At 40.9% G+C, this 26,774-nt stretch overlaps 1 protein-coding gene across 2 annotated transcripts in view; it reads left to right on the plus strand.

Annotated features, from left to right (window-relative positions):
* Positions 1 to 26,774, plus strand: part of ROBO1 (roundabout guidance receptor 1) — a 633,792-nt gene that overhangs the window by 300,270 nt on the left and 306,748 nt on the right. The window contains exon 1 of one of the 2 annotated variants that reach the window (XM_068144425.1): positions 11,073 to 11,881. The exons of the other annotated variant lie outside the window; for it this stretch is intronic. Coding sequence (XP_068000526.1) covers positions 11,827 to 11,881 — 55 coding nt within the window. The 5' untranslated portion in view covers positions 11,073 to 11,826. Of the gene's footprint in view, positions 1 to 11,072; positions 11,882 to 26,774 lie in introns of those variants that run through there. 2 annotated transcript variants of the gene reach the window in all.

Here is a 26,774-nt window from a genome sequence, read left to right on the forward strand (position 1 = left end):
GACACACTAAGTACTTTAGCAAGACATGGTTACACGTAATTGGAACTAACATCATCTGTAACATTGTTTAACAGAAAATAGTAGAGATAAGAGACAATTCAAGAATGGCAAATTGGTAGACTAGGTTGGGCAATGTCTTCCAAAAAAGCAGTAAAGAAAATCTTTACATGGACTAGGCATCACATTATTTCACTGGCAGGAATTCTGATCACTGATCAAACTATCTCATTTAGATAATAAGTTTAAAACCTAGACCCAAACAAATCAAAATAAAAACAATTATGAGAGCAAAGCAGAATTCAAAACCAACTTGGCTCTGCTCTTTGAGATTTGTCTCCACTGTTGTCTTAACTGTAGCTTAAATGACATGGATAATTAGAGACATGGCAAATCATTAAAATGCTGGGGAAGAAAACAGATGGACTCCAGGTTTTCATACATATCTGAAAAGTGCCAGGCATGCCTCCCACATCTGCTCTCAGGCAGTGGCTTGTCACCTCAAGCTACTGCCAACCTAGGACAGAGCAGATCCAAGAACCTACAAACCTCTAGGGATTAGCCTAAACCTACACAATAGTCTTGAGTGCTAATGTTTTCCTTTAATATGTTTATTACCACATCTACTACATGCATTCACCATTGGGATTCAGTGCCATTGTGTCACACGATTCCACCATCTGAAATGATGCTGTGTCAACACAATAAAATGCCACCTATTGTATTACAATTTGGTGCATGAAAACATTTTAGACTATTCAAACTCATCTTTCTGCTGCGCTAAAATTGTCTGTGTTTTGAGTTTGAAACATACTGTGTGCTCAAACATGAGGAAGGCAGGCTGGGTTTGAACAAAAGCAGCTCTCCAGAGAAATGCATGTCCAAACTGTAATCAAGCAAATCCTTCATGTTTCCTGTTAATTGGTGATTTGCCCTGCATATCTGATGGGAAGATTTGTGGCTTCAAGCAAAAAAATCTCTTTGAAGGAGTTCTTAATAAAGGTTTAAGGGTGAAATTTTCAAGAATACCAAGGGGATTTCTTTCAGTGGCAGCTGAACATCCTCCTCTGCAAGGCACTATTGAAACTCTCAGTCATATATCCAGGATGAGAAATTCAGGCAACATTTACAGTTTTCATTCTGTGCTCAGAGAGAACTGAAAGACAAAGCCAAGAACATCCTAGACCTTATTTTTGTCAGTACTCTAATTAAGGCAATTTTAACCAAGCTGCTGTGAAATACATACTTCATATGACATGGCACTTTAAAAACCATTACTTGATTAATCTTACTTCACAGAAGGTGTTTGTGTGTTTGATATTTATTCATGGAAAGTATTAATTAAGTCCTTGGGAATGGTTAGTGTGTATATATTAATTTCCTTGCAGTGTGTATAGTAATTTCCTTTCTTGAAGGAAGTGGCATCAGTCTACAGTATCTCATGTGTTGGCTGGGTAAAATGTAGGCCAAAAGCTTTTAAATTCCATTGGAAATACCACATCTAACATGACAATTGTGAGATTTTCACCGTCTTGATTTGCTAAAGAAGAATTAACCTCTTGATGTCAGTTAATGCTTTTAGTAGTTTTTTTTCCTTTAGCCTTGGAATACTTCATAGAATGTGAAGAATTTAGCAAGTATTCTTTCTTGAGAAGACTTAGGAAGTCCTGACAACTTTGCAAAAAGATTGTAACACATTTGTTGTTGTTTAAGACTAGTTTTGATGTCTTTACTGAAAAGCCTCTTACAGAATCTCACCAGCCTTGGGTAGTGACATAGTATTTAAAACACTTTAGTCTTTAAAACACTGTAATACTCTTTAAATAATCTAAAATGGAAATCTAAAGTGCTTTTACCATCTTAATACCAGCAGAGGGCATTACAGCATAGTTCACTAAAAGCAAAAACTTGCTTTTTGGAAACAAACCAGTTAAGAGCAAGACAAAGTACTGTGGAGGTTTGAGCAGTGCTTTACTGAAAGACATGCAGACTCCTTAATGATTGCATTGAACTGACTGATAGGATACCCCCATTAGAATGAGAAAAATCAGGGTTTCAAAAACTTTGTTTGCTTCTTGGAATCAAAGTGCAAACACTGCCACACCATTAGTGCAGTCTACCCAAATGTGACACAAAAAGTAAGCGTGTGTATTTTCTTGAAAGCTGGGAAGCAAACTAACAATTACACAATTAAAGGTCTTCGTAATGGGAGTCAACTGAATATGCTTGGATGAAATCTCACCAACTTCTCAGGTGAATAGTTTCCCCTGCTAGTGAAGAAGAGGTCCCTTGCTAGTGCTACATATTCATGGCACTATGCTAAAGTTCCATATTGTAGCTCTGACAATGCCAAGGCAATCTCCTCTGGCTGGAAGTTGTTATCTCTAATGAGACTATCAAATTTGAATACCCAAAAGCAACAGTTTCCCATCATCATGAAGCAACATTCTAAAATGTCAGTTAAAGATAACCCCCCAAATAATTTATTAAATAAAGAATGTACAACTATTTGGAATACTTTTTTATTTGTGGGTTTGTAGGTGGAGGTTTAGAATTAGGGTTTTAGCACATGATGTTTGCGTCTTGCAGCCGCCCTTCTGCTTACCCTCCAAAGAATTACTCTTACAGGAATCATATGTGGAAGGGGCAGATCCGGGGTAATACCCTCCCCTGTTGTGGTCTGTAAGGCTTTCTCCTGAGACTTTCTTTGATCTTAGTATGTATTTAGTCTGCTACTGCTATCTGAGGTGCTGTTCCTTTCCAGCATTAAGACTGGAAGAGCAGTTTTTCTGTTCTTGTTTCGTTCTTTGAGGTTGGTTTTACATCTGTGCAGCTATGGCTGTGCTCTCCAGCTAAATGTTGGATGTTTGTCCAGCAGTATAGTTGAGGGTAAATGCAGATGCACTGTATCTGTGCAGTAACAACTGGGCAAATACAAAATGTGTCTATTTATATAAAAGAGAATGGTGAGGGTTTCACTTTTTACCTGAAAGGAGATTGCTACGTTTTTCAGTCCTCTTCCAGCACTCAGTGTGTAATTTAGTCTCACATGTTAAGAGGTAATAGGAGAGGAAATTGGAAGTTGTATACCTATGTGATCCCTGCTTAAGAATGTGCTTTGTGCTTTGGAAAATGCTAGTACAGTGCAAAGGAAGTGATCATCCAACCTACTGGACCTGGTCAGCATTCCACAACTTTTCACAAACATACTATTTTACAAATGTTCTTCTTTTATGTCAGTACAATTTTTTGAGAGGAGCAACTGCTGGCTTTAAATTAAATGACAAAATAAGTGTGAGGAAGAGGAAGAATATGCTGACAGCATGTCAACACAGTCAAGAGCAGATACTTAAGTGCCTGCCCCTTGCACATGGCAAGCCAGGCACACAGAGCCAGCTGCAATGAAGCAGCCATATAGCCATGTTATTACAGTAATGAGCCTGAGCTAATAAGGCCTGTTGAGACACAACCTGTGTTAGTTCATGCTTGGCACTAGGATAGCATATTTACTCAGCCTCTGGACTGGAGCTGGCTCATGTCAGGCCATCTCCAAGAGTGGGAGGAACAGTCATGTTACTGGATGCTCCTAAGTATGTAGACATAGCCTGAGAGATTTGTCCTTTAGGAGATTTTAAGAACAAGATATGCAAGACCAGTTTTCTTTTAATAAAACACTTAGCTAGGTCCTTACTCCTTCATTCTACTTTTTTGGTTGGTTGGGGTTTTCTTTTTTGTTTTGGTGGGTACTGTTGTTTCCTGCAGAAACCTGACAGGAATAATTTTAGAATAAAATAGCCTGCTACATACAAGAGAGCACCTTCTTCCTTACTTGCCCTGAAGATTTTGTGTTTTATCAATGTCTGCTTCTAAACATCATGCATAATCGCTTGGGAACTTCTCACCAGAATCCATTAGGATGTAGACCAAGAGTTTGGAGAACAAAGTAAAAATAGAAAGTGAAAAGAAAACCCCAATATAACTCCATGACTCACAGAGGAGATAAATGCTTCTAAGGGTGGGAAAGCATTAAGTATCTAGAAGAAGAAGATACTTGTGATCAACAGAACTCTAGTCTCTGTTTTGAGGGTGGGGATTTAACAAGTTGTTTTTTTTTCCTTTTTCCTTTATTTCCTTCCTCAAAAATAGGGGTATTTGGATTTTACTCAAGTGCTTAAAATGCATTTACACAATTTTTTGGTTTGCTAATTGAACTAAGTAATAAACCTTTTCATAGTTCTCTTGAAGTGTGGTTTTTGAGAGCTTTAAATATGGATAAGGATAGCTACCCTTTTAACCTAGGGTATTTTGTAAGGAATTTTAGATTGCCTCTATGTATTCTGTGTATGCAGAAAAAGCTGAGGTTGGGCTGGCTCTTATATGCAGAGGAAGGCAACTCCACGTGTTCATTAAAACAGACATATTACCACTTCAAGCAGGGTATCGACATCAAGGCCAGTGAAGCATGCTGCTAGTGTAAGTTTTTTGCTGCTGCTTCCAGTAGCATACTGTGTCTGCTGACAGGTAATTCATGCTTCTGACAGCAGCAAACAAGCATACCATCATGAGGCAAAGGCTGTCTCTTCTTTCCATGCTGGTCACAGAGCACACACTGAAAAATTTCAGGGGGTGTAATAAATTCTATGCTTTAGGCACTAAACCAGGATGTCTCTATCATTTGTAGTCCCATCCTTACTTTTTCTCCTTCCTCCACTCAAGGGCAGAATGTAATGGTAAAACTATAGTAAGCATTTTTTTAATTAAAAGAGGTTAAATATATGGGATCAGAGAGGCTTTCATCAGGCAATTATAAAATGTATGCTGGTTATTTTACATTTCAACATGCAGTTGGAATTGGACTGGGTGAGCTGGCTTGGGTATCTGCTTTGCATTTGACTGAGTTAATTCACTGCAGGTATTCGGTTCTTAAGTGGCGTCTGCTCTAAGTATGTGCAGTAATTCAATCAAAGAAGTAAGATGGTTAGTTTATGTAATCCTTTTCATCTCCAGATTGCTAGAGTTAACCTTAACTATTCATGAATTATGAATGCATACAGCAATCTCAAACTAATACATGTAAAAAACCATTTTTTGATGGCCTGTTGAAAACCATGGAACAGTTCCTTCTTCTAAAATATAATTGATGGAGCCTAGAGGCACTGTTGGACATTGCTTCCATTTACTGGTAATACTAAACAAAATTCTTGTGCAAGTCATTTTAGATGGTCATTTGTGGTAATATCAGGAGCCAAGAGCCAGGAACATAGGTAATTTTCTCTTCAAAATTTTGGCTTCATCATTCTTACAGCCCTTACCATTGCCAATAGATTCTGTGATGTGAATGGGAGCCCAAAGGCAGATATTACAGAACAATAATGCTCTGGTGAAGCCCTCACAATTCCTAGAGTAATTAAAAATAATTAAATAAATAAAATCCTAACTTTTTCATTTCATTAGCTCATTCAATGCCATTTGGATGCTTTTGCTTGTTGGCTTTCTTATAAGCAGTCTGAACAATCCACTAGGTGACACCCTCATACTCATCCTATAGTCTATGTATAGGAACAAGGAGATAGTGAGTCCTGAATGGCTCGTTTATGACACATTTAAAGCAAATGCTGAGATTTTGGGGACAGGTCTCTCTTTGTTTAGTAATATCAGAGATAACACTGGTTTTGTAATAAATGCTGCGTTGTTTGTATATAAATTGCATATTAAGCAGACTAGCATTTTGCCATTAACACGAACAATACCACAGAGCAGAAGTTATATGCAATATTGCCTATAATTATGCCATTTTTTAAAAGCATTTGAGCTAGTCTGCTGAGTAGACTGACTAGAAAATACACACTTTGTGCTGGGGGAAGAGAAGGAATATAGCTTCAGTGATTTTTTTTTTTTAATGACTTTTTTTTTTTCCCAGTGGGAATGTGCTACAGCATCTTTGAAACAAAAATGAAAAGCCACATTCACCCCTAACATAAAGGAGCATTAAAGGACAAACTTCAATGGAATTGTGCATGTTTATGCCAGTGGTGATTTTTTCCTGTAGTTCTCGGCGGTGATAACGTGCTTTATAAATCCTTTGAAGAAAGGCTCTTTTGTCGTGCTGTTTTTATACACCTAGCATAATGAGACTTGAGCTTTTTTAGGGCCTCTGTCTATGAATTCAGCATAGGAAATAAAATCTTGCATTTTATTGCTAGTATTCCTTACTCTGCAGTGACCATGGGTACTATCCCAAATGTTATATGAAGTGAAAGACACTGTAAGTCTCAATTCACTGGTGGTGTAATTGAGAGTAGCATTACAGAAATAGGAGTTGAATCCAAAATTTAATGTAGATAAAAGCAAAATTATGTTAAGGCCCTAACAGTCAAACACAAGAAAATAATTTCTTTGAATAGCAGGTTTAAACAGTAACCATGACAAGAAGGAGGCAGAAATTGACTTATATGGGCATGGAAATCATAACAGGTTTTGTTTAGTTGAAATAATTATTCCACTTAATTATATGGCAACGTAAGGTTTGCAAGCTTCTGCTACCCCTGCACTTTTAATATTCAGCTACACTTTTCAGTGTTCCTTCTTCTATTTCACAGTCTGTTTAGCACTAATCTAGAAAAATCCAGATATTTTTTCACTACAAAACACTGCAAAAAGGAACTGAAATCATACAGTGTTCTTCTGTCATGTATGTTCATAGACTTCAGTTAGGATTCTTACCATGGGTTAGGCCCATAATACATTTAGAGATCAATATACAAAGAGATATATACTCTGTATGGTTTCCCATTTCAGCTTACTAATGCTTAGACTTAGGGAAACAGATATTTTTAATAGTTCTTTAAAGAGAGTTTACTAATAATCCAACAGATTACTTCTGTGATGTCCTAAATAATCTGGGAAGTAACAGGTTTTGAAACTGAAGTTATAATCTGATAGGATATTGGCAAAACCATGGTGGAATACTGAAGTGGTTGCCTTTTAAAAATGAGTATTACATTTGGAGAGCTGCAAAATGTGATACAGTAACTAAATATATTTTAAACTATAGCAGCAAATAACTAACATTGAAGTGATTATGGTGTTAATAGGGGAAAAAAAACCCAAACAACAACAACAAACACCACTACCAAAACACAAAGGACAGGCCACATGGCATTATGTAAGTTACTATGGGTGAATGGGCACTGGGTGTTTTGTGGGATTCTTGAATCAGTGTGGTTGATCATCTGGCTGGAGGCCCAAGCTTGGGGGGATCTTGACAAAAATCTGTGAGAATAGTTCTAGTTTGAATAAACTGTGCAGACATCTTTGTAACAGTCTAATTGGTAACATTAACAGTGGGTTCTTATCTGAACTAGTACTCTGGGATGTCAGTGGAAGCCTAATTGGAACATAAAGAATAATGTGACTATTTTAGTTAACCTCACTGCCAGCCTCAGAAGGAATTATAAACTGTTAACATATGCAGACATGTGCATGTGTGATCAAATACACACATGCCTGCACATAGGTATTTCTGGTAGTCAGCTCCTGGAGATAACTGGAAGGCTACACAGTACTTTTAAGATCAGGAAGGTTAAGAATCATTTGACATTCAAAAAGGTTTGTGAAGAGATGGTGCACTTGCCCCCTTAACACATCCAAGGCATCACACCTGCCTTTAGAAAGACATACCCTCAGATCTTTAGTAGAGAAATTCAGGTTCTTCTGGGTAATATAAAATAATCTCCAAAAGCACTTTGTCCCTTGTCTCAGAGGCAGGGCTGATTTCAGTCACTTCAAGGGAAGAGTGCCATCTGCTGAATCACAACTATCAATTCTGTAGAACCCTTTTTTCCCTGGAGGTTTCCCACCCAGTCCTGTGCCTCAAACACAGGCAGCGCATGCAATTTTGTGCCTAGGAGTAGTCCTGCTCTCTCAGCAATTACACTTGTGTAAGTCTTATAAATGGCAGAGGGTGGGAGAGATTAAGAAAAATACCAGATTAAAAAAGCAGTCCTTCAAGTATTCTGCATTCAGTGGTGTATGAAATTTAAATGAAAAGATAAATGCTGGAAATATTTTCTCTGAGCTACAGATATATGTGTGCATCTCGAATATATGTATGTATGTCTCAGTATCAAGGACAACAAGGATGCTTGAATAGCACACAATTTGGATGAACATCTGCAGAATTAAAGGTTATGTCAATTACTAAATATTCTGATGAATTTCTGGAGGCTTACAATTTGAAGATACTCACTCAGCCATGCAGCTGTTCTATATTGTTACAATTTAAATGAACTAAAAAATTTGTTAAAAGACAATTCCAGCAGTATATATCCACCCTGAGTAATTCTTTCTGAAGTAAGAAAACACTGACAGCTAAGCATGATGTTATGAAGTACCTGAGACAGTACGAATTGCACAGGTCTTTGAAGCCTTAGTATACTTTCAGCATAGGTACCTGAAGCAGAACAAATCTGCACTTCTCAAAGGATAAGGATTTCTTTGCAGTGATAGAAACCATGTTAGAGTCCTGTTAAAGATGGGGTGTCTGTGGCACAAAAGCTTTGAACTGTTCTACTTACGCTCACCTTGTGATCATATGATAAGGCTATTCAAGCTTCAGAGCTTTAATCCACTGCTGGATTTAGTATATCTTTGTATCTGAAATGTGAAATTAGCATCATCAGCATAGGTTTTTACTGGCTTTTTTTTTCCCTTTCTTTCTTTCTTTCTTAATGACCTAAGCAAAACCCTACTGTTTCACTGATGCACAGAAAACAGATTTATCTTGAGGGCAGAACACACTCTGGAATTAGCTAGTTTTTCATTTACCTTTTCTCTGCATCATGCATACTTGTTGCCATTTACCAGGTAAAAGAATTTGACACTTTACAAGTAAACAAATGCATGTACATATAAAGTGTGAATGTGCATTCACAGAATATCTAAGCCAATTTATTCCTTATGGAAGTCACCTAGCAGATGTGTGGGTTTGCTTTTTTCATGCCATCAATCCATTAAAATATGTTATTTGGTGCAACATAAGTCTGTCAGGTATTGGCACTACAGAATGGATTAAACATGTCTTCAATTTGTTATCAGTGGTGATGATGTATTTCCATTTCCTCATGGGGATTATTTAGTCTAGGCATCCAAAAAAATAAATAATCAATGATCTGGCTACATAGTAACTAGAACAGGATACCCAAAGAGAAGATGAAATTCATTAGAAATGCTTAATGGTGGCATTAAAAAATACTTGCTTGTGGGAATCTACTTGTATTTGACCCAATTTGGGAACAGGAAGGTGAAGTAAATGAACTGTCCCTGCCCATGGCAGGGGGGTTGGAACGGGGGGATCCTTAAGGACCCTTCCAACCCTAACAGTTCTATGAACTCCTGAGGCTCATTTTCCACTCTGCATGTGACTGTTTATTTAATTTAAAAAATAGCAACCTCAAACCTAATTTATGGAAATCTCAAACTTTTCACTAGTGTTCAAGGCTTATGTAGGACCTCTTCACTGTTTTTGCAGTGTGGTTTGACTTTGGAGGTGCTAATACATTTTTCTTTCATAAAGTTCAGAACTATGGCATGAGATCACTGATCAGAGAGAAACTGTTTGCTAGGTTGAAAAAATCTCACCATACCTAAAAGTTTTCACTGTTCCTGATTTCACTATGATGATTGTTTGGTTTAAAAATAGGACATTAATTTATTTTTATCTCTGAGAATCAATGTCTGATTGGTGTTAAAACGCTAGATTATTTTTCTGACTGTTAGGTGGTCAAATGTTTGGTCTATTTTCATCAGGTTTAGTAGAAAATCTTGCTAGTTTGTTTGTCAGTGATATATAATACACTGCATACGTACAACTAGGAACTTTCTTCTCTGGCACTAATGAGTTTTGCTTCGTATTATAGAAAATCTGCCTTTACAGAATTTGCATAAAAGTGAACTCAAATATATGCAATGCAACCTGCAGGACCCTTCCATTGTTGGACTTCTAGATTTTCATCTATATCACCCTGAGGGATGCAAAATAGGGCAAACATAGTGGCATTCCAGCATGAGTGCAATTTGGCTAATGGTGGCTGTGTCCATGTGTGTGCCCAGCTCCAGGAGCAAGGATCTGAGGACGCCTGTCCCAGAGGTTGGTCCATGTCTGGCACATGGCCAGGCCACAGGCACTAGAAACCATAGGGCAGACCAGCCTCCTCTTTCACTGGGAGTGCCAGACAATGTTGTACCTGTCCACACGTGTCATTGATCATTGCAGCAGAGGAAAGGAAAATAGGCAAACTGTGAGGGGAAAGGTGGGCTGCAGCCCTACCTTCTGTGGGTTGGTGCTGGCTGTGTAGCAGGGAGCGGGTGTCTGATGGCACGGAATTGCCCGGTAACGGTGAGCCAAGCGCTCCTGTACTTCCAGGGAGGTCTCAGCACCATTCATGCCATTTTCCATCTGGGGCCTGGGGTTCCAGGGACACGAGCTGGCTTTTTTTTGTTTGTTCGCTTGCTTTTACGCGGAATTTCAACTTTTGGTGTGACTGATGCTACCTCCGTCTCAGACTGGGCTCTTTCCCCTGCCCCGGGCTCAGACCGGAGCCGGAGAGAGGGGTGGCAACGCTGTGCCCTGGGGCGCAGTTCGTGGCGGCTGAGGAGCGGCGGGGGCGGGAGCCGTCCCACGCGTTACCTTCGCGGCGGGGGGAGGGGGTGGGAGGCGGCGCCAGCTGCGCGCTGGGCGGGGCGGGCTGCGCCGGGCTTGAGGGGGTCGTGTTGGTGCTGCTCCTTTAAGGTGTCCTAAGGAGGCACCAAACCTGCCGCGGCGGCCGCGAAGGGGAAGGGGAAACCCACGGAACCGCGAGCAGCCCGACCTGACACCAGAAAGTTCAGGCGCGGCGGCCTTGGCCCCGCCTGACTCGTGCACCCCTGCCCCGGCCGCTGGGGAAGGCGAGGAGCCGCTCCTCCTTCTTCTCCTCCTCCTGCACCGAAGGCGGGCGGGTGGGGTGGGTGGCTGGGGGCGTTGGCCCGGGGAAGTTTTGCTTTCCCTCCCTCTCTCTCTCCCTCCCCTTTCTTTCTTCCTTCGTCTCTCTTGTGCCTTCCTCCGGGGCTGGGGAGGGGACGAGTTTGGGATTTCCGCGTGCAGAGGGCGGCGGCGATGCTGGACAGGGTGAGGGGCTGCCGCCAGGTCTCCCCTGTCCGCCGCCCCGCTTGACTGCGGCCGGGCTCCGCAGCGGTAGCCGACGCGCCAGACTCCTTCCCCCGTCATGGGAGCCGAGGCTGCTGCCGCTCCGCCGCCGCGCTTTGCCCACCGCTCGCCCCGTGCCGCCGCCCGCCCTTCTCCTGCGCCGGCTGCCCAGTGAGTCGTCGGGGCGCTTTGCTGAAAGCGCTTGCCTGCCCTCCTCTCGCCTTCGCGGAGGGCAGCGGTGGCCGGTCCGTGCCCCGTCCCGGCTGCGTTCCGTTACTGGCGCGTGCCGGGCGCCGAAGCAAAGTCTGGGGCCGGAACAGCAACTTGTGATCGGGAGACTGCGGGCGTCGGCTGCGGGAACTCCAGGATCTTTTGTTTTCTTCTAACGCTTTGGATGGTCCTGGGAAGTGTCAAGGCGCCGCTTTAGGAAAGCCCGGGTCGGGAGAGAGGAGGCCAGCCGGAGCTGGCGTGCTACCGGAGCCCCGCGGATCTGACAGCGCCCTCCCCGGAGGGGGCTCGCCCTGGGAGGCCGGCGGGATTAGAAGACCTCGTTTACGTTAAGCTTCTGTGGAATTACAACTGGGGGCTCTTCGTTTCACCCCCCGCTCTTCTGGCATGAGACTGCTTGCAGGCGCCACGCGAGGACAATGATCGCGGAGTTTGCTCACTTTTACCTCTTTGGATTCATATGTCTCACCTCAGGTAACCACCACGCGTAGGCGAGTCAGATAAAAGGTCGCTGCGGTGGCCGCGCTCTCGGCGCTCTCCCTCCTTTGGCGGGGAGGGGGGCAGTTGCTCTAGCCGGCCTCTCTACGCTTCCCTCCCCCTCCTTTCCTCGGAAACTGAGCTCGATTTGCACCCGGCGGGCGTCCAGACCGCCTTCGCTCCGGGTGCGGTGTCTGGAGCTGCCGGCGGCCGTGGCCGCTCCACAGTCGGGGGCGGCCCGGGGCTGGGTGTGGGGACCGGGGTGCGGTGTGCGCGGCGCCGGCTGCGGCCCCGGGGCCACAGTATCCCCTCCCCCCGCCGGCATCTCCTAAGGGTCGTTTGATGTAACCGCGGCTGGTGATGAGCCCGGCGGTGAGGGACAGCGGAAAGCGACCGCATCTTTCTGCGGGAGGTGGGCTGCGCCTTCCGCTCGGCTGGGGCTGCCCGCGGGTAATACGCACCTCCGCGGCTTGTCCCTTAGCGGGCGTTTCACCACCTCAGCCGCTGGGGCGGACCGGGCCGCGGGCCCTTGGATGAGGGGGTTAATCGTGTCCACCCTCCCCGGATGGGGAGCGCGGCCGTTGTGGCGGGGCTTGGGGACCGGTTTTACTTCACCTTCGTGGTTAAAGTTTACCCACGTGTGTGAAGTGAAGCGCCGGCGTGATAAATGGGAGCAGGAGAGATCGCTGAGGAGATAGGAGGGGATTAATGGTCATTAGCCACTGTTTGCGCGGGGTTTATGCATGTTGGGGCATCTTATCGTGTCTGCAGATTAAAGATAGGACCATACTAATAGGGTATTGTTGACAGCAGATTTTACTCTGTGTAAGCACTCTATCAAACTGTGGTGTCGAGGAATGTGATAAAGGGATGGAGTAACGACTTCGGAGTGGGTGCACATCCCTCTGCTTGGCGTACTCTGCCCGGATGCTGCCAGGCTACTCACGTGGACCGAGGTCGTCGTGAAGGTGTATGGGGTTTGTTTTTCGCTCCAGCATGTGCTTCCTGTTGCGCTCAGGAGGCTGGATTTGTTATCCTGCCGTATTCTTTCCCATTCTCGACAACGCTTTGTCATACATGAAGCTATGAGTACATGCAAAAACCCCTTGTGTTAAGGTTTGTTTCGGCACTTACTTTCCTACCTTAATTGCTTTTTATAAGTTTGTTGAGGACCCTGTTGAGTCACTAAAGTTATGGTAGCATGAGACACCTGGTCAGTAAGTGAATGAATGAAGTTTTTGAAAGACTTAAGTACACTGCCTGAAGCTTTAAGTCTTAATTATGTCACCAAATGCAATAACTTATGTCTGTTTCTAGATTATGTCATAAAACTAGCTTTTATAATTTTGCTGTTGGGTATTAGGTTTGCTTCTTGTGGCTTTGACTATGGAAAGCTTTTCATCTCTCTCTTTTTAAAAGTGTAACTCTAACCCTGCTCACTTTTGACTGTCAGTCATGCCATCTTTGCTTTTCTCTTTGCTGCCTACTGTGTCAGATGGAAGAAATAGTTGCAATGCGCCTTTTCACCAAGCTGAAACCATGTGGTAGTATGGCTGTAAGGATTTTGGGTTTTGTTTTTGTTCTCTCCCTCAGGATGAGGGTGTTGTCTTTAATAACCTTGACTCCAGCTGAGTTGTTGGAAAGAAAAAAGAAAAATAACTATGAATTTTTATGGCAAAGTCAGTACCAAAGATGGAGACAAACACCAGAGGCTAACTTTGTTCCAACTCCCTCACCAGCAGGGTTTCTTTTTCCCCTCAGCTAGAATGTGATCAATAGTCAGCCTAGGACAATGGTGATGCCAGAAACCTTTGGCAGGATGAAGTTTGAGGGCAGATGGCTGCAGTGCAGAGGGAAGCATAGGAGTCATCTACAGCAGTTTCCACAGTGAAATCCTTTGAGATCTCCTGACAGCTGATCTGCTTTCAAGTTGATTGATCCTTTCCTCTCTTTCACACAGCAGCTTTCCCCTTCTCTCACAACCAATCCTGAATCAATGAGTGTGGCCACACTATAAATTGGATGGTAGAAACTTCTAAGAGGTGGGAAATAATTGGTGGATGGGGAGAAGGAAAATGTTAATAATAGAAAATGAGTTAGTGTTTGTTAAAGCAGTAATTGGTGTAGCACTTAGAATTTTAAAACCCTGTTTTTCTTACTCTAGCATTGCCTCCCTTCACTATTGTGAGGTACCTGCTTTCATCTGAGCCTGTGGTTAATAAATTTAAATGTTTTTGAACCCTGGAATATAGCAGCTGTCCTCTGTTATTTTCCCATTTTAATTTCAATGCTTTCTTTGCATAAAGATAAGAATAAAAATTGCTTTAAGGGGTGCTTCTCTGGTACCAGTGTTTTCATGAATATTTACCTGCGTTCTTCCCTTTTTTCCTCTATTTTGAGGCAGTCCTTACTTCATAATCCATAGAGTTTTCAACTCTCCACCCGCCTTCCCAACAAACAGTAGCATAACATTTATGTTTGGAAAGGAAAAGCTTTCATTTGTCTGAAGAGCTACGTGTACAATGTTTTTGCTGGGAATAAATAGCAATGTCAAGGGTCTGATTTTCCATGTGTTCGCTCCTCTAGCAATTCTCAAGGCCCAATATATTAGTGTTTGATTTCGCTGATCACTCCACAGAAACCTTTATATTTCTAAGAGGTATTTCATTGCATAGCTGATTCCCACCTGCTCATTGTGTTTTCCCTCTGTCTGTGATACCCTTGTACCCTGAACTTCAAATGGGATTGGTACATTTGCTCAAGAGGGCTATTCATGCTGTATAAAATAGGCAGCTCTGACAGCAGCAAGGCAGGCATGGTTTCCAGTGATAGTTCTAACCAGTGGAGGGCAAAATTGTCTCTTGTATCCATTCATGGAAGAATTAGCTTCTGATAGTTAATAGTTTAAGGGTGTCCATGGAATATCCCAACAGTCCTTTCCAGTTGGCTAGCCTACCTATTGGAGTAAATAAATCAGTCTTTGCTTTGATACAGCTTGTCTCATAAGCTTGTGCTTCCCTTTGTGAAGTGGCAGCGTATTTCAGGAAATGTTTCTGCTCTTCTTCCATATTATCTATCTAAAAGTAATAAGAAATATTAAATAACAAACAAAAAAATCCCAAACCACCAAAAAACAAAACAACTCCCCCCCCCCAACAACATCAGCAAGCCAAAACACTCACAAAAATAAACATAAACCAACCCAAAATGTCCCACAAGGTAGTAATTCAAAGGATTACAAATGTCTAAATGCTTAAGCTATAAAGCAAGTAAGAAAACATAAAATCCAGGTGGTTTTGACCTGTCCTTTCTGCACTACACGCTGTCAAAGTAAGTTTACTACAGGGACGTTTAAGGAACATTGAGTCAGATGCTTACAGTTGAAGCTGGACATGCTCATGTTGTTTGAGGACTTAAGTCTAGAGAAGACATTGCTATATGCTATGAAATTGATTATTCAATAGTTGTGAGGGAATATTTTCTAAGCATTTAGGTGTTTGATTCAAAACCTCTTCTTGCTAGTGCTGATAGTATCTGTGGAGGTCAAACTTGTGAGTTTGTTTGGGTTTTTTGTGCAGTTTGCATTAATGTGGTTTTTGTTACCTTTCCACTAGACAGTGACACTTTTCGTATGGTTTAGTATTGAACTTGGATACGTGTTTAAAATGCAAGAACACCCAAGCTGACTTTTGCTCACTGCAGTCTGTGTTGTTTGTCAAGTGTTTGCTATGGGGCTGTGTGACTCTGAAGCAAGAATTGTGCCCAGTCAACAATATTTTCATGAGCAGGGATCATTGTAATGTTCAAGGTACTAAATTTTTGAGAATTACTATGTACTGTCCGCAAGATTTTTATCAAAAAACACAGATTTGTGTGAAACATGCTCCTGAATCTCCTGGCCAAAGCCTACAGGCTAAAGGTCCTGACTGGATCTACAAAGATAATTAGCAGTGCTGTTTAATGTCAAATATCAATATGTGATAGAATCATGGAATCAATAAGGTTGGAAAAGACCTCAAAGATCATCAAGTCCAACCTGTCACCCAACACCTCATGGCTACTAAACTCTGGCACCAAGTGCCATGTCCAATCCCCTCTTGAACACCTCCAGGGATGGTGACTCCACCACCTCGCTGGGCAGCACATTCCAATGGCTAACAACTCTCTCTGTGAAGAACTTTCTCCTAAGCCTCCCCTGGTGCAGCTTGAGACTGTGTCCTCTTGTTCTGTTGCTGGTTGCCTGGGAGAAGAGACCAACTCCCTTCTGGCTACAACCACCTTTCAGGTTGTCAAACGATGCTGTAATACAAAGTGCTTTGGAAGTGATAGCCAAAGCAGTTCAGCGGGGGATCAAAACCTATCTTGTTTTTCTCCCAAGTAGAGGGAAAATATTTAGACATTCAAGACCGAGAAATCAGCTGTACTTAACAGTCTGAGAACCTGTTCCCACTCTCCAATAATATTTGTTTTGGTTTGGCACTTAACTCTTCCAGTTATTTGCGAAAGGTCTGTTTCACAATCCTAAGTGAGTGTAATATTCTGTCTCATTAAGGGATAGCGTTGGCTAATTAATTTAATAATATGTTGGGGCTAGCATGTCCAGTCACTTGCTCAGCTTCTACAGTTCATAATTCTTTCATTGTGAGGTGTGTTGTGTGAATAACGGTCACTTGCCTTGGTGTCTTGGTAGCTCTTTTTGTTTCTTCTGAAGTAATTCTTTTTCCTAGTGAAATTAACATTGTCTAAGTGATTGTTGCAAAATAGTGTTTGGTTCCCCCCCCCCCCCACCCGTGCTGCTTGAATGCTTGGTAATGATTTTGTTTGTTGGTTGGGTTTGATTTGTTTGGGTTTTGTGCTGTTGGAGGTTTTTTTTTTGTGTGTGTGGTGTTTTTTTTTGGTAAATAGTTGGCAATGTTTTAGGTTTATTTTGCAGTCAGGAAGTTTGTAGGAACCTTCCTCTTCCCAAGCAGACTAAAGGACACTTACAAATTTTATATGCTGAGGTCCTGACACATTTTATTTGTGTATTCTGCTATATAATCTGTTTTTATGGCAATAACCTCCCTTTTCATCTGAGTGCCTCTTCATAAAATTGTAAAGTAAATAGTGAAATAACTGAAGTAGCAGCTGAGCTGTATTTGAAGTCCAATAAATTGTGTAAACAGAGAAAATACTTTCCTGTTACTGACTAGAAGCTTGACCACAAGGTGAGAATACAGCTATAAAGAAATGTTCTTCTCAAGTATCTTGAAAGTTACAGGTGCTTTTAAGGGCAGATGATGTACTAGTCTGTACCTTCTCTTCATCCCTTCATTAGAATTACCTGGGTAGATGCTGATACCACTGTTGGACTGTGATACCATCTTTCACACACAAACTGGTGACTTTTGGCGAGTTATTGCGTCAGCCATAAATCAGCACTGAGTCGCTGAGGGTGGAAAGGCTTTTTGTGGGAAGGCAGAAAATATCTTATGGGAACAAATGTTTTGCTCTGCAGGCATGGGACACAGATGGCAGCCAGTTTTGTTGAACTCATGGTTGAGACTTGTATGGTAAATCTCAACAGGTGAAAAAAATTAGTAGCTGCAAAGCTGATAACAACTTCAGTTCACAATCAGCTGAATAACAGAATTCTGCACAGGGTTTGGTTTTGTTTTGTTTAATTTTGTTTTTTAAAGAGCTGAGTTAATCATGATACTCAAAGACTTAGGCCAAGCACTGGAAGTACCTTTGCCTGAAGATGATGGTAAGCTTTTCTGAAATAAACTAGTAACGAATTTAATTTTGCATGGCAGAATTTCCTTGGTAGTTGACCCAATGATTTCATTGGAAAAACTATGCATTTTCCTAGCTTTACCTATGAAAATGATCAAAGGTAGTTCTGGAACATTTTTTAAGAGGTATGCAGCCTCTTGGGCTGGAAAAGTTTTAATTGGTGTTAAAACAACAGCACCAAGTCAGCCAGAGGGAGAGGCAGGCAAATATTTATTCTCATTTAATTCTCAGAGAGTATTCATTTCAAGTATAAGTAGTAAGAGTCATGCCCTGTACTTCTAATAAAGCAATGGGTAGAAGCTTAAAGAAAGTATATTCTGTTTCTTTCCATCTTGTTTGAAAATAAATAAAGCAAACACATATTTTTAGTGGGAAAGTGAAGGGGCACGAGTGACTCAAGAAGTTAAATTCTGTCACATATTGAGACCTATTCTAGGCTTATGAAATGTGTAGGTATTTTGCATGTCCCTCTTGTTCTGATGCTTAGGAAAGTGTCTGAACAAGACTAATGTGTGTGTATGACAGATTAAAGCAAAGTGGGGCAAAAACAGACGCAAGGTGAAATATGGCAGGCCAGTCTAATTGAGATCCATCTTTTCATCTCAGCAGCTGCAGTTAAGGGGAAGAGTTGTTTCTCCTTTGAGGACAAAATCATTTATTGAGTGGTACATCCTTTAGATGGCTTTACAAAAGGTGTGACTGTGCTGAGAAGGGCAACAGAAAACATTTTGCCTTCACTTTTTAAAATGGAATGTAGTTAATTGTGTTCAGCAGAAACAGAAACTTGGAAAATTAGGAAGGAGGATCTACAATTAATCAGCAGAGAATGCACTTGTAGGTCTAAATAAAGGATAAAGGTGTTACAAAACCAAAAAAGGCAGTTTTGCATCTCTGTGAAAACTGCATTTGAGGTCCTCAAGCTTCCTCAATACATGGATTTTGGTAGTAGCAAATTTTAATGTCACCTGCAACTTGTTGACTTTTTTTCCTCTTTATCTGTGCACATACATATAAACAAACTGCTCAGCTAGTATGTAAGAACATCATTTTTCTTATAAAGACATCTTGGGTATTTACCTTCTACATACATATATATGCTAATGCAAGCAGTCTGTATACTTTCACAAGGTAGTATGTTGCTGGAGATTTGTTGACTTGACTTTCAAAGCAGTTCCGTGACCTTATTGCTCTCTACAACTACCTGAAGGGAGGTTGTAGACAGGCAGATGATGGTCTCTTCTCCGAGGCAGCCAGTACCAGAACAAGAGGCCACAGTCTCAGGCTGCAGCAGGGGAGGTTTAGGTTGGATGTTAGGAAGAAGTTCTATACAGAGAGAGTGATTGCCCATTGGAATGGGCTGCCTGGGGAGGTGGTAGAGTTGCTGTCATTGGAGGTGTTCAGGAGGAGACTTGATGGGGTGCTTGGTGCCATGGGTTAGTTGTTTAGGTGGTGTTGGATTGGTTGAGGGCTTGGACATGATGATCTTGAAGGTCTCTTCCAACCTGGTTTATTCTATATTCTAAACATCAGGGTTCCATATCTATACAGGAGGGAAGAACCTCTCCTGGAGGTAGAAGTAAATTCCACAATGTATCCCCTTGTTTTCTGCCACCAGGCTTTTCATCTTTAGAGAGGCACAGGGCTTTCCTTGCTATGTTAGATGTTCATATTTGGTTTATATTTAAGTAAATCACTGTAAAGAAATGGAACTTTTAATGTAAATATAACTTACTCTATACTTTATATATAACTTACTATACTACTTGTATGCAATGGCGCTGAAACTGTTTTCAACAACTGCAGATGAAATGCGTAGTCAGATAGGCAAAATTATTCAATCTGCCCTTTTCTGTTGGCAAGCATTTGCTCAATATGGTGTTGCATTAGCTTAAGTCTAATGCTAACATAGTGAATGATTAAAATAATATGAACATCCTTTATTGTGGATTAAAGATCTCTAAAGCTGACAAGTCTGGGCTGAGCTCTGCACTTTAAAAATCTTAAATGTAATATTTTATTTTCATCATCCTGCATAGTGAATTGGTAGTTGGATAAGCTCTCTTTTGGTACAACCTATCTTCTCAGATGTGCAGTGCAGAGTACAGCAAAGGTTGGTTTTCCACCAATGAAATCTGAAGTCATCCATAACACCCATGTGAGAGAGCTGCATAGTCTGTTTACTTTCGATGTTACTCAGTTTTGTAGTCTTTGTCTCCTGCTTCTTTAACTGTCTTGCATATAAATGAGAAGTGTGATGTCTTTGGTACTGTTCAACTGTTTCATGCTAGTATTCTATTAAAACTTGCTTGGCTAGCATTTTTGTGCATTCTGAAATGTGCATATCCTGAGGCAAGATATTTATTTTATGTTCTTGGTTAGTTATATTGCTTCTTATCTAATTGCTTAACTGCCTTTACATTGAAGATAAGACTTCTGAAGCAGTTCATCATTTTAAGTTCATGTATAGAAGACCTTAATTTTACTATTTTTTTTTCCTGCAGTGGCATAACAGACATTAACAGTTTCCCATTTTGGAAATTAGGATATAATATATGGGCATGGATATAACATAGGCCTAAAGATGTGTATGGGATGAACTAGTGAACTTGCTTGGTTGTTTTTTTAAGTAGGTAAAGGGGGAAAGAAATGAGATTTTGATAGTGACCAGATGGTGCTTAAAGAGTAGCTTGACTTTTGGTAAACACTAGAACTTGATAGTTGTAATCAGGATGTTGTGAGTTGTTGCAAGTTGGGAGCTTACAGCCTCAATGTGAAGCCATTTAAAATCGGTGGTGTCTTTTGAAACTCCTGAGTCTAGTGTTTAAATTGTGTAAAGTGTTTGATTTTTATCTTCAAATTAGGTATGTTCATGGATCGTTGTGCCTGCTTAGCTCATCAGAAAGTTGAGATTGTAGGGAACGTTTCTTTTAAGGGCCAGTTAACTTGGAAGTTACACGTGGTGCATCGAGAGCTCTGAGAAGGAAGAGAGGCCGATCAAAAGTGTGTTTGAGTTTGTGTTCTTTTGGGCTTGTTACTTTTGTAGTGCTTGTTACTTTTGCATTTTACTATTGTCAGCCAAAAGCATACCAGGGTCAGGGGTGGGTTTGTGGGGTTTTTTTGCTGGTTTGGTTTGGTTTTGGTGTTTTGTGTGTGGTTGGTGTTTGATTTGTTGTTTTGTTTTTTTCTTCAATTCTGTGAAAACTTTTTGGCTCTTGATGTTAAACTTGGTACCTTCTCTAACTTTGTACTGGGAGATCTCTTGGATGCTAAACATGTTCAGAAATGGGATTCACAAATTCCAAATGCTTCCCCCTCCTCCCCCAACAACTCTCTTATTTTAAAACCACAAAGTTGTACTATGGCTGGTACCTTAGGTACAGAACTTGATAAATACTTCATAATCAAAGTATTTAATGGTAGGAGTTGATAAGGGAAGGTGGGGGAGTAGTGTGAAGAAGCAAGGAGAAAACAAAGCAAGGTAAGGATAGTAACAAATTATTTTGCATACTGCTGACCAAACCAGGTGTTGTCACTGGAGAGGGCAGAGTTTGGGGTTATGATGCTGCAGCAGCTGAATGCAGGAAAGAGGATGTATATAACAAACAGATTTAATGAAAAGGTGTCTGATGTAACTGTGGAGTGGCACTTGGGCTGTGCTGCTGCTTGGGCATAAATGTGATTGGCAGGAGGCCACAAGCAAGGAGTGAAATCCTGTCTCCACCATTGTAGAAAATTATGGCTTCAACTGTAAAAGGAGGTAAAGCTTAGAAGGAATTAGCATATCTCTAGCACTGAGTGGCATCTTGAAGTGAATGGCTGGGTTAAATCATTCAGTAGTGATTAATGAGACTTCTTGCTTAGGTTATACAGCTCTTAAAAATGAAAGGGAATAATTGAAAACTAGATGCAAAGCAGAAAGAAGCCATTGTTACTATTTACCTCTTCAATACAGAAGGTGGAAGAAAGTCTTCCCTTTTGTTACAAGAAGTTCAGAGACTACGAAATTGACTCTTGCACAGTTGTTCCTCAGAAGGTTTTATGACTTTCAAAATGTGCATGCAGCAATTAAAGCCTTGAAGGAGTGTCCAGGATGGAATTTTGCTGCTGGTGAGTACTTTGCTTCATAGAAAACTTCAGAAAAGAATAGTTTCTATTTTCTCTTTCACTCCTGAGTGTTCATCTGTGTTGCCTATAGTGAAAGCAAAATACTGAAACCTGTAAAGTGAATCAATTCTGGCAGTGAGCTTGAATAGTAATGTAGCTGCATGTCATATCAAGAATAATGTTAAAAATGTTCAGTGGCTGTCATTCTGTAGGAAGATTACAGTGCTGATAAAAAATGCACTTCTATTTACTTCCAAGTTTTGGTGGAGGCAATAGAGAAACCAGTGAAGCTTGTTCAAATGGCTTCTTTTTTTTAATTCTGCTTAAACTGGTTGACCTTTCTGCATCAACTTCATAGGGGTAGAAAATGAAGAGGAGCTCAGCCCTTCTAGGATAAGATACTGGCCCTCTGGGGCTTATTGCTGCAAACACTAAAATAGAATTCATCTCTAATCTCTACCAGCTAGAGGCTGAGGTTCTCTAAACTGCACTGCGGAAAACCTGGTCACAGTGTTACTGGCTTCCAGATTGCCAGTTTTCCCACTTGGCTGATGTTCTTCTTATTTTCATTATTTAGAAGGAAAAAGAAATCATTACTGCTGGGGTTGTTTCTTCCAGCAGAAAGCAAGGAAGTAAGCCTCCTTCAAGTTACTACAATTGCTTCTTTCTCATCCGTGCATTTACGTGGTTTCCCCATTCCCTTGCCCAATACTCCATAGCAAATGGGTACTTTTTTATCTTTTCCTTTGCTGGGACAGTCAGATTAAAAAGTTTGTTAGATTTGGGTTGACCTAGTGCTTTAATGTTGTGACCAGAAGGAGTTATTGTTATTTGCACAGATAGCTTTTCTTTTGTGTTGAGTCTTTATTGTCTCTCTTCCCCCTCACCCCCCTCACACACACCACACACACAAACACCCCCCCTAACTATAAGGATTGTTGATACTGTGGACGTTTGATGTTGACTGTTAACTATGGATATTTTTTGGGGTGGGGAGGAAATTACTATTTGAATGTCAATTAAGTCAATTGTTGTTATTCCAGAAAGAGTGGCTCTATGTCTGCATTCAGGCTCTTGTGTCTTCAGGATTGATATTTCTGTCTTTGAGTGGAATCTACATTATGTTTCACATCAATTAGCTCATGTAAAATTTTGCAAATGGAAAATTGTTCTTTTTAGAACCTGTTACCTTATTGGGGGAAGGATCCTCACAGCTAGAAATTCATGATGACCTACAGTCCAGTGATAATTAGAATTAAAATGTAGTCATCGAACTTGATCATTTCATCTCAATTCCTGTAGGCTTCCGGCTGATTGTTTGTAATCTCATAAAATGAAGTTTTGTTTTATTCACCTTACACAGGTCAAGTAGAAAGCCACTTCAAGTTAATAAATCCTTTTCTTTTCAATGAACTGAGCATGACATTTGCTTTTGTTCTAGCAGTCATGAAATCGCAGGGTGTTGGCGACAAGTCCATTATTGGCTCTGCGCACTATTTCTGCGGGCTTTTACTCCACCCAGCGCATTGTGTGCAGGCTAATGTGCTTGTTAAAACTTGTTTTAAACTCAGGATATTAAAAAATAAAATAAGGGGCAAGAAAGACAAAATTAAAATAGCTACCTGTTCTTTATTAGCATAAATGAAAGAGAAACATCAGCTCATTCCTTGTGTGACCTGAGGAAATAAAACAAAACTCAGATGAATCCTCAGCCCCTTAAAGTCACTTTAATTACCGATTGCAGTTTTCATCTCTCCCTTCAAAGGCTCCAATTGTGTGTCACATTTCCACTACATGGTATTACATAGATAAGCTTAAGGGGGGTGGTGGTGGGGAAGATATGACTGATAATGTCACTTCTAAACTTTAAGTGAGCAAAATTTCAAGACTAATCAAATTCTACAATTTAGGATCTACTACTGATTTGCAAGGTTGGATTTATTGCTTGTTGGTGGTGCTGTTAGTGTTTTTCCTGTGGTAGTCAGTCATGCTTCTGCTTCCTCTGCACCCAGACTGGGTTTGGTTTAGCTTCTCATTTTTATCTGCTTTAATGTTGTTTGCCAGTGTGACAGCTTTCCCAAAGGACTTTTTAACTTTTTTTCCCCCTCCCCTGTGTTGTATGACATTTCCCCCCCCCCCCCCCCCCCATGGTATTTCGCTGGGATTTTGAGAGAAGTATAAGGATTCGTTTGCATAGTTCTGATTTTGTTTGTTTATTTATTTAAGAGCAGAAATACTCAACTGTTACTGTTGCTCAGGTTTGAAAATGAATACATTCTGGTTTCTAGTAGCACAGTGTTTGAAAGGGGCAGTGCTATGTTCTAACCAATGTTAGCACACGCCACTTGAATGCTGCTAGCCATGTCAAGTTATTACAAACCTATCAGGTTTTAGAATATGGTATTTCCTGTCCTCTACTTAACTTTTTTTTTGTCACACCCCCCCTGCCCCCTCAAGTTTTAAATTACAGAAGAAATAAAGCCAGACTTTACTATGTGACTGTTTTTTGGGGTTGGTGGTTTTTTTGTTGTTGGGTTTTTTCCCCACCCCCTAGAAACACCAGGTGTCTGATCAATAGCATGTGCTGGGAAGCATGAATTTCATCTCTGAGGAGACTTTAAATACACTTATTTTCAACTCTGAGCTGCAAGTTGGATGCCCTCTTTTGTTTTCATTCTCAACTGGGCAGTGCTAGGTAGAATTTGGTTATTTCCCTGCTGATTTAAGACAGAGATACGTACAGATTTTTCTTCAGGCTTTTAAGGGCTCAAGTTTAAGTGGTAGATCATTATTCTACGCATCAAAAGTGAAGGGTGATTAACTCCGTCTGGGTGCATGCAGTGTAATTTTAGAGGCTACAAATGTTGTTACAAGTCAGGTTAAGGTTTAAAGGTGAAACTTTGGCTGAATGAGTTTTACAGCTTTAAGTTAATGTACGCAAACAAAGAACTCTTGTTTTCTATCCCTTTATGTCTGCTGAGCAAGTAGCTTGTGATAGATGAAAGAAAAGGTGAAGATCGTGCAGTTTGCCATAAAGTTAAAGCTACATATGTCTAATTTCAATTTAGAAATCCCATTAAATAAACTCAACCTAATACAACTTTTATTTAGGCTCTTCATCTTCTAAATGCAAAGCGAATGGATAATGGCTTTGAGCTGAGTGATAATGCTAAACTAAATGATAATGGATTTAAACTATTACAGCTTTCAACATTTAATGTATTTTTTGTAGATTTCCTTATGTCATTAAATAATTTGAAGAACTTGCTGAGATAAAACCCCAATAAATCTCTCTTAGTGTGTTTAAGCCATACATCCAGACAATTCTAAAGTTCCGTTGGCTTTTCACTGAGTTCTCTGATGTAAAATATACTGGAAAATTGAAGTTCCACAGTGTGGTAAGAAAGTGTGTATTGCAGTGACAGGGAAGTCACACAGAAAGGCTGGAATTACTTCTAAAGACATCAGCCTGATTCATGATGTCAAAATTGTGAGCAATGAGACACAGGCAGGGCTTGTCCTTGACTGTACGCACCTTCAGTTTTCTTCAGTTTACATCAGATAAAAGCTCAATGTTGTGGATTTTTATAGGGTTGGATGCTACTGTAAGAAGCTGTTCAGCAGCAGCTGAAGTGATACAGTCAGATTGCAATTCTGATTGCAAAAGCCAGAGTATATAGACTAAGCAAAATGGAAGTGATTAAGGAGAATAAAAATGAACAGCTTTCTTCATCTTGGTAAATGATACCTTTAAAGCACAGCAACCTTGTCGAACATAATTAAAGTTGTAAGAACTCGGGTAGGGTGAGTGGGCTCTGTTCTCAGAGGTCATGATGAAAATACAGAGGTCAGGGTTTTGCACTTAGTCTTGTGTAAACAATGTCATGCCCTAGTAAGTGTAAGAATGGATTTAACAAGGTTAAGCAAATGTGGAAAAAGAAAACCCAACAACAACAATGAAAAACCCCACCCTCCCCCAAACAAACAAAGAGACCTCCACAAGGCAAACAAAAAAGCCAACCACAAAAATGAAAAGTGCACTCATTTGCTACAAAAATTCAAATTCAGCCTCTATATTTGCCTTTAACCAGTGAATGAGCAAAAGTGAAAGGCAAGTACAGGCTTTTATTTATGTTTGTTTGGTGACACCCATTGCTATTGAGTGGTTCTGTGCTGTTAAACTTTGTGCATTGACATCTCTAGCTTTCACAGAGCCTGTTCCTTAAAATCTTCAGGTAGGCAGTTGTTTATTTTTGCCTCCAACTCAAAATGAGACTTTTTAGACCTTTTATTTCTAGGTATATCTGTAGAATATTATTTTATTCTTCTGCAGAGCTCGTGTGCTTATCCTTGCACTCTTGAATGATGCAATACATCTCTGCAGCTACAATAGATTAAATCTTTATTTAGTTCCAGTGGTTGTGGTGCCTCTTTTTGTTTTGTGTGGGTGTTGGTGTTTCCCCCTCCCCCAGTCATTAGTGGTTTAAATTATGTATTCACACCTACATTTATACATGGTAAAAAAGGAAATTCAAGGGCTCAGAGGTATCCTAGCAGTTCTCCTTCTGAATGACACAAATTCTCTTTCTTCCTCCCTGCCTCATCTCTGACTCTGCTTTGTGTTGAGACTCCTTTCATTATGGCACATCACCAGTCAGAAGGAACCACCAGCTCCAGACAGAACATGTCTCTGATTATTAAAAAAAGGATGGCTGGCAAACCCCATAAGAATTCTGTTGAAAATGGAGTTCTGTAACTTAGGTCTGGCAAGGAGAAGCACCACTCCCTCCTGTTTCAAGGGTGATTGCTCAGGCTTTCACAAGCTTTGTGTAGTCATCCCCCAGCTGTGAGCTGAGCGGGACTGACCAGTTAGAAATTGCTGCTTGTATAAGCCGTCACTTTGTAATCACTGCAGCCTAAGGAGGGCTGTAGGCCTTCTAAGAGGAGGAATACTCCTGCCTTCAGCTTAACGAGTATATGGAAGAAGCATACTGCAATTCCTGGCTTCAGC

The sequence above is a fragment of the Melanerpes formicivorus genome, unplaced genomic scaffold, assembly GCF_026170545.1.
Source record: "Melanerpes formicivorus ecotype bairdi unplaced genomic scaffold, bMelFor1.0.p_v2 SCAF_11, whole genome shotgun sequence".
NCBI lineage: Eukaryota > Metazoa > Chordata > Aves > Piciformes > Picidae > Melanerpes > Melanerpes formicivorus.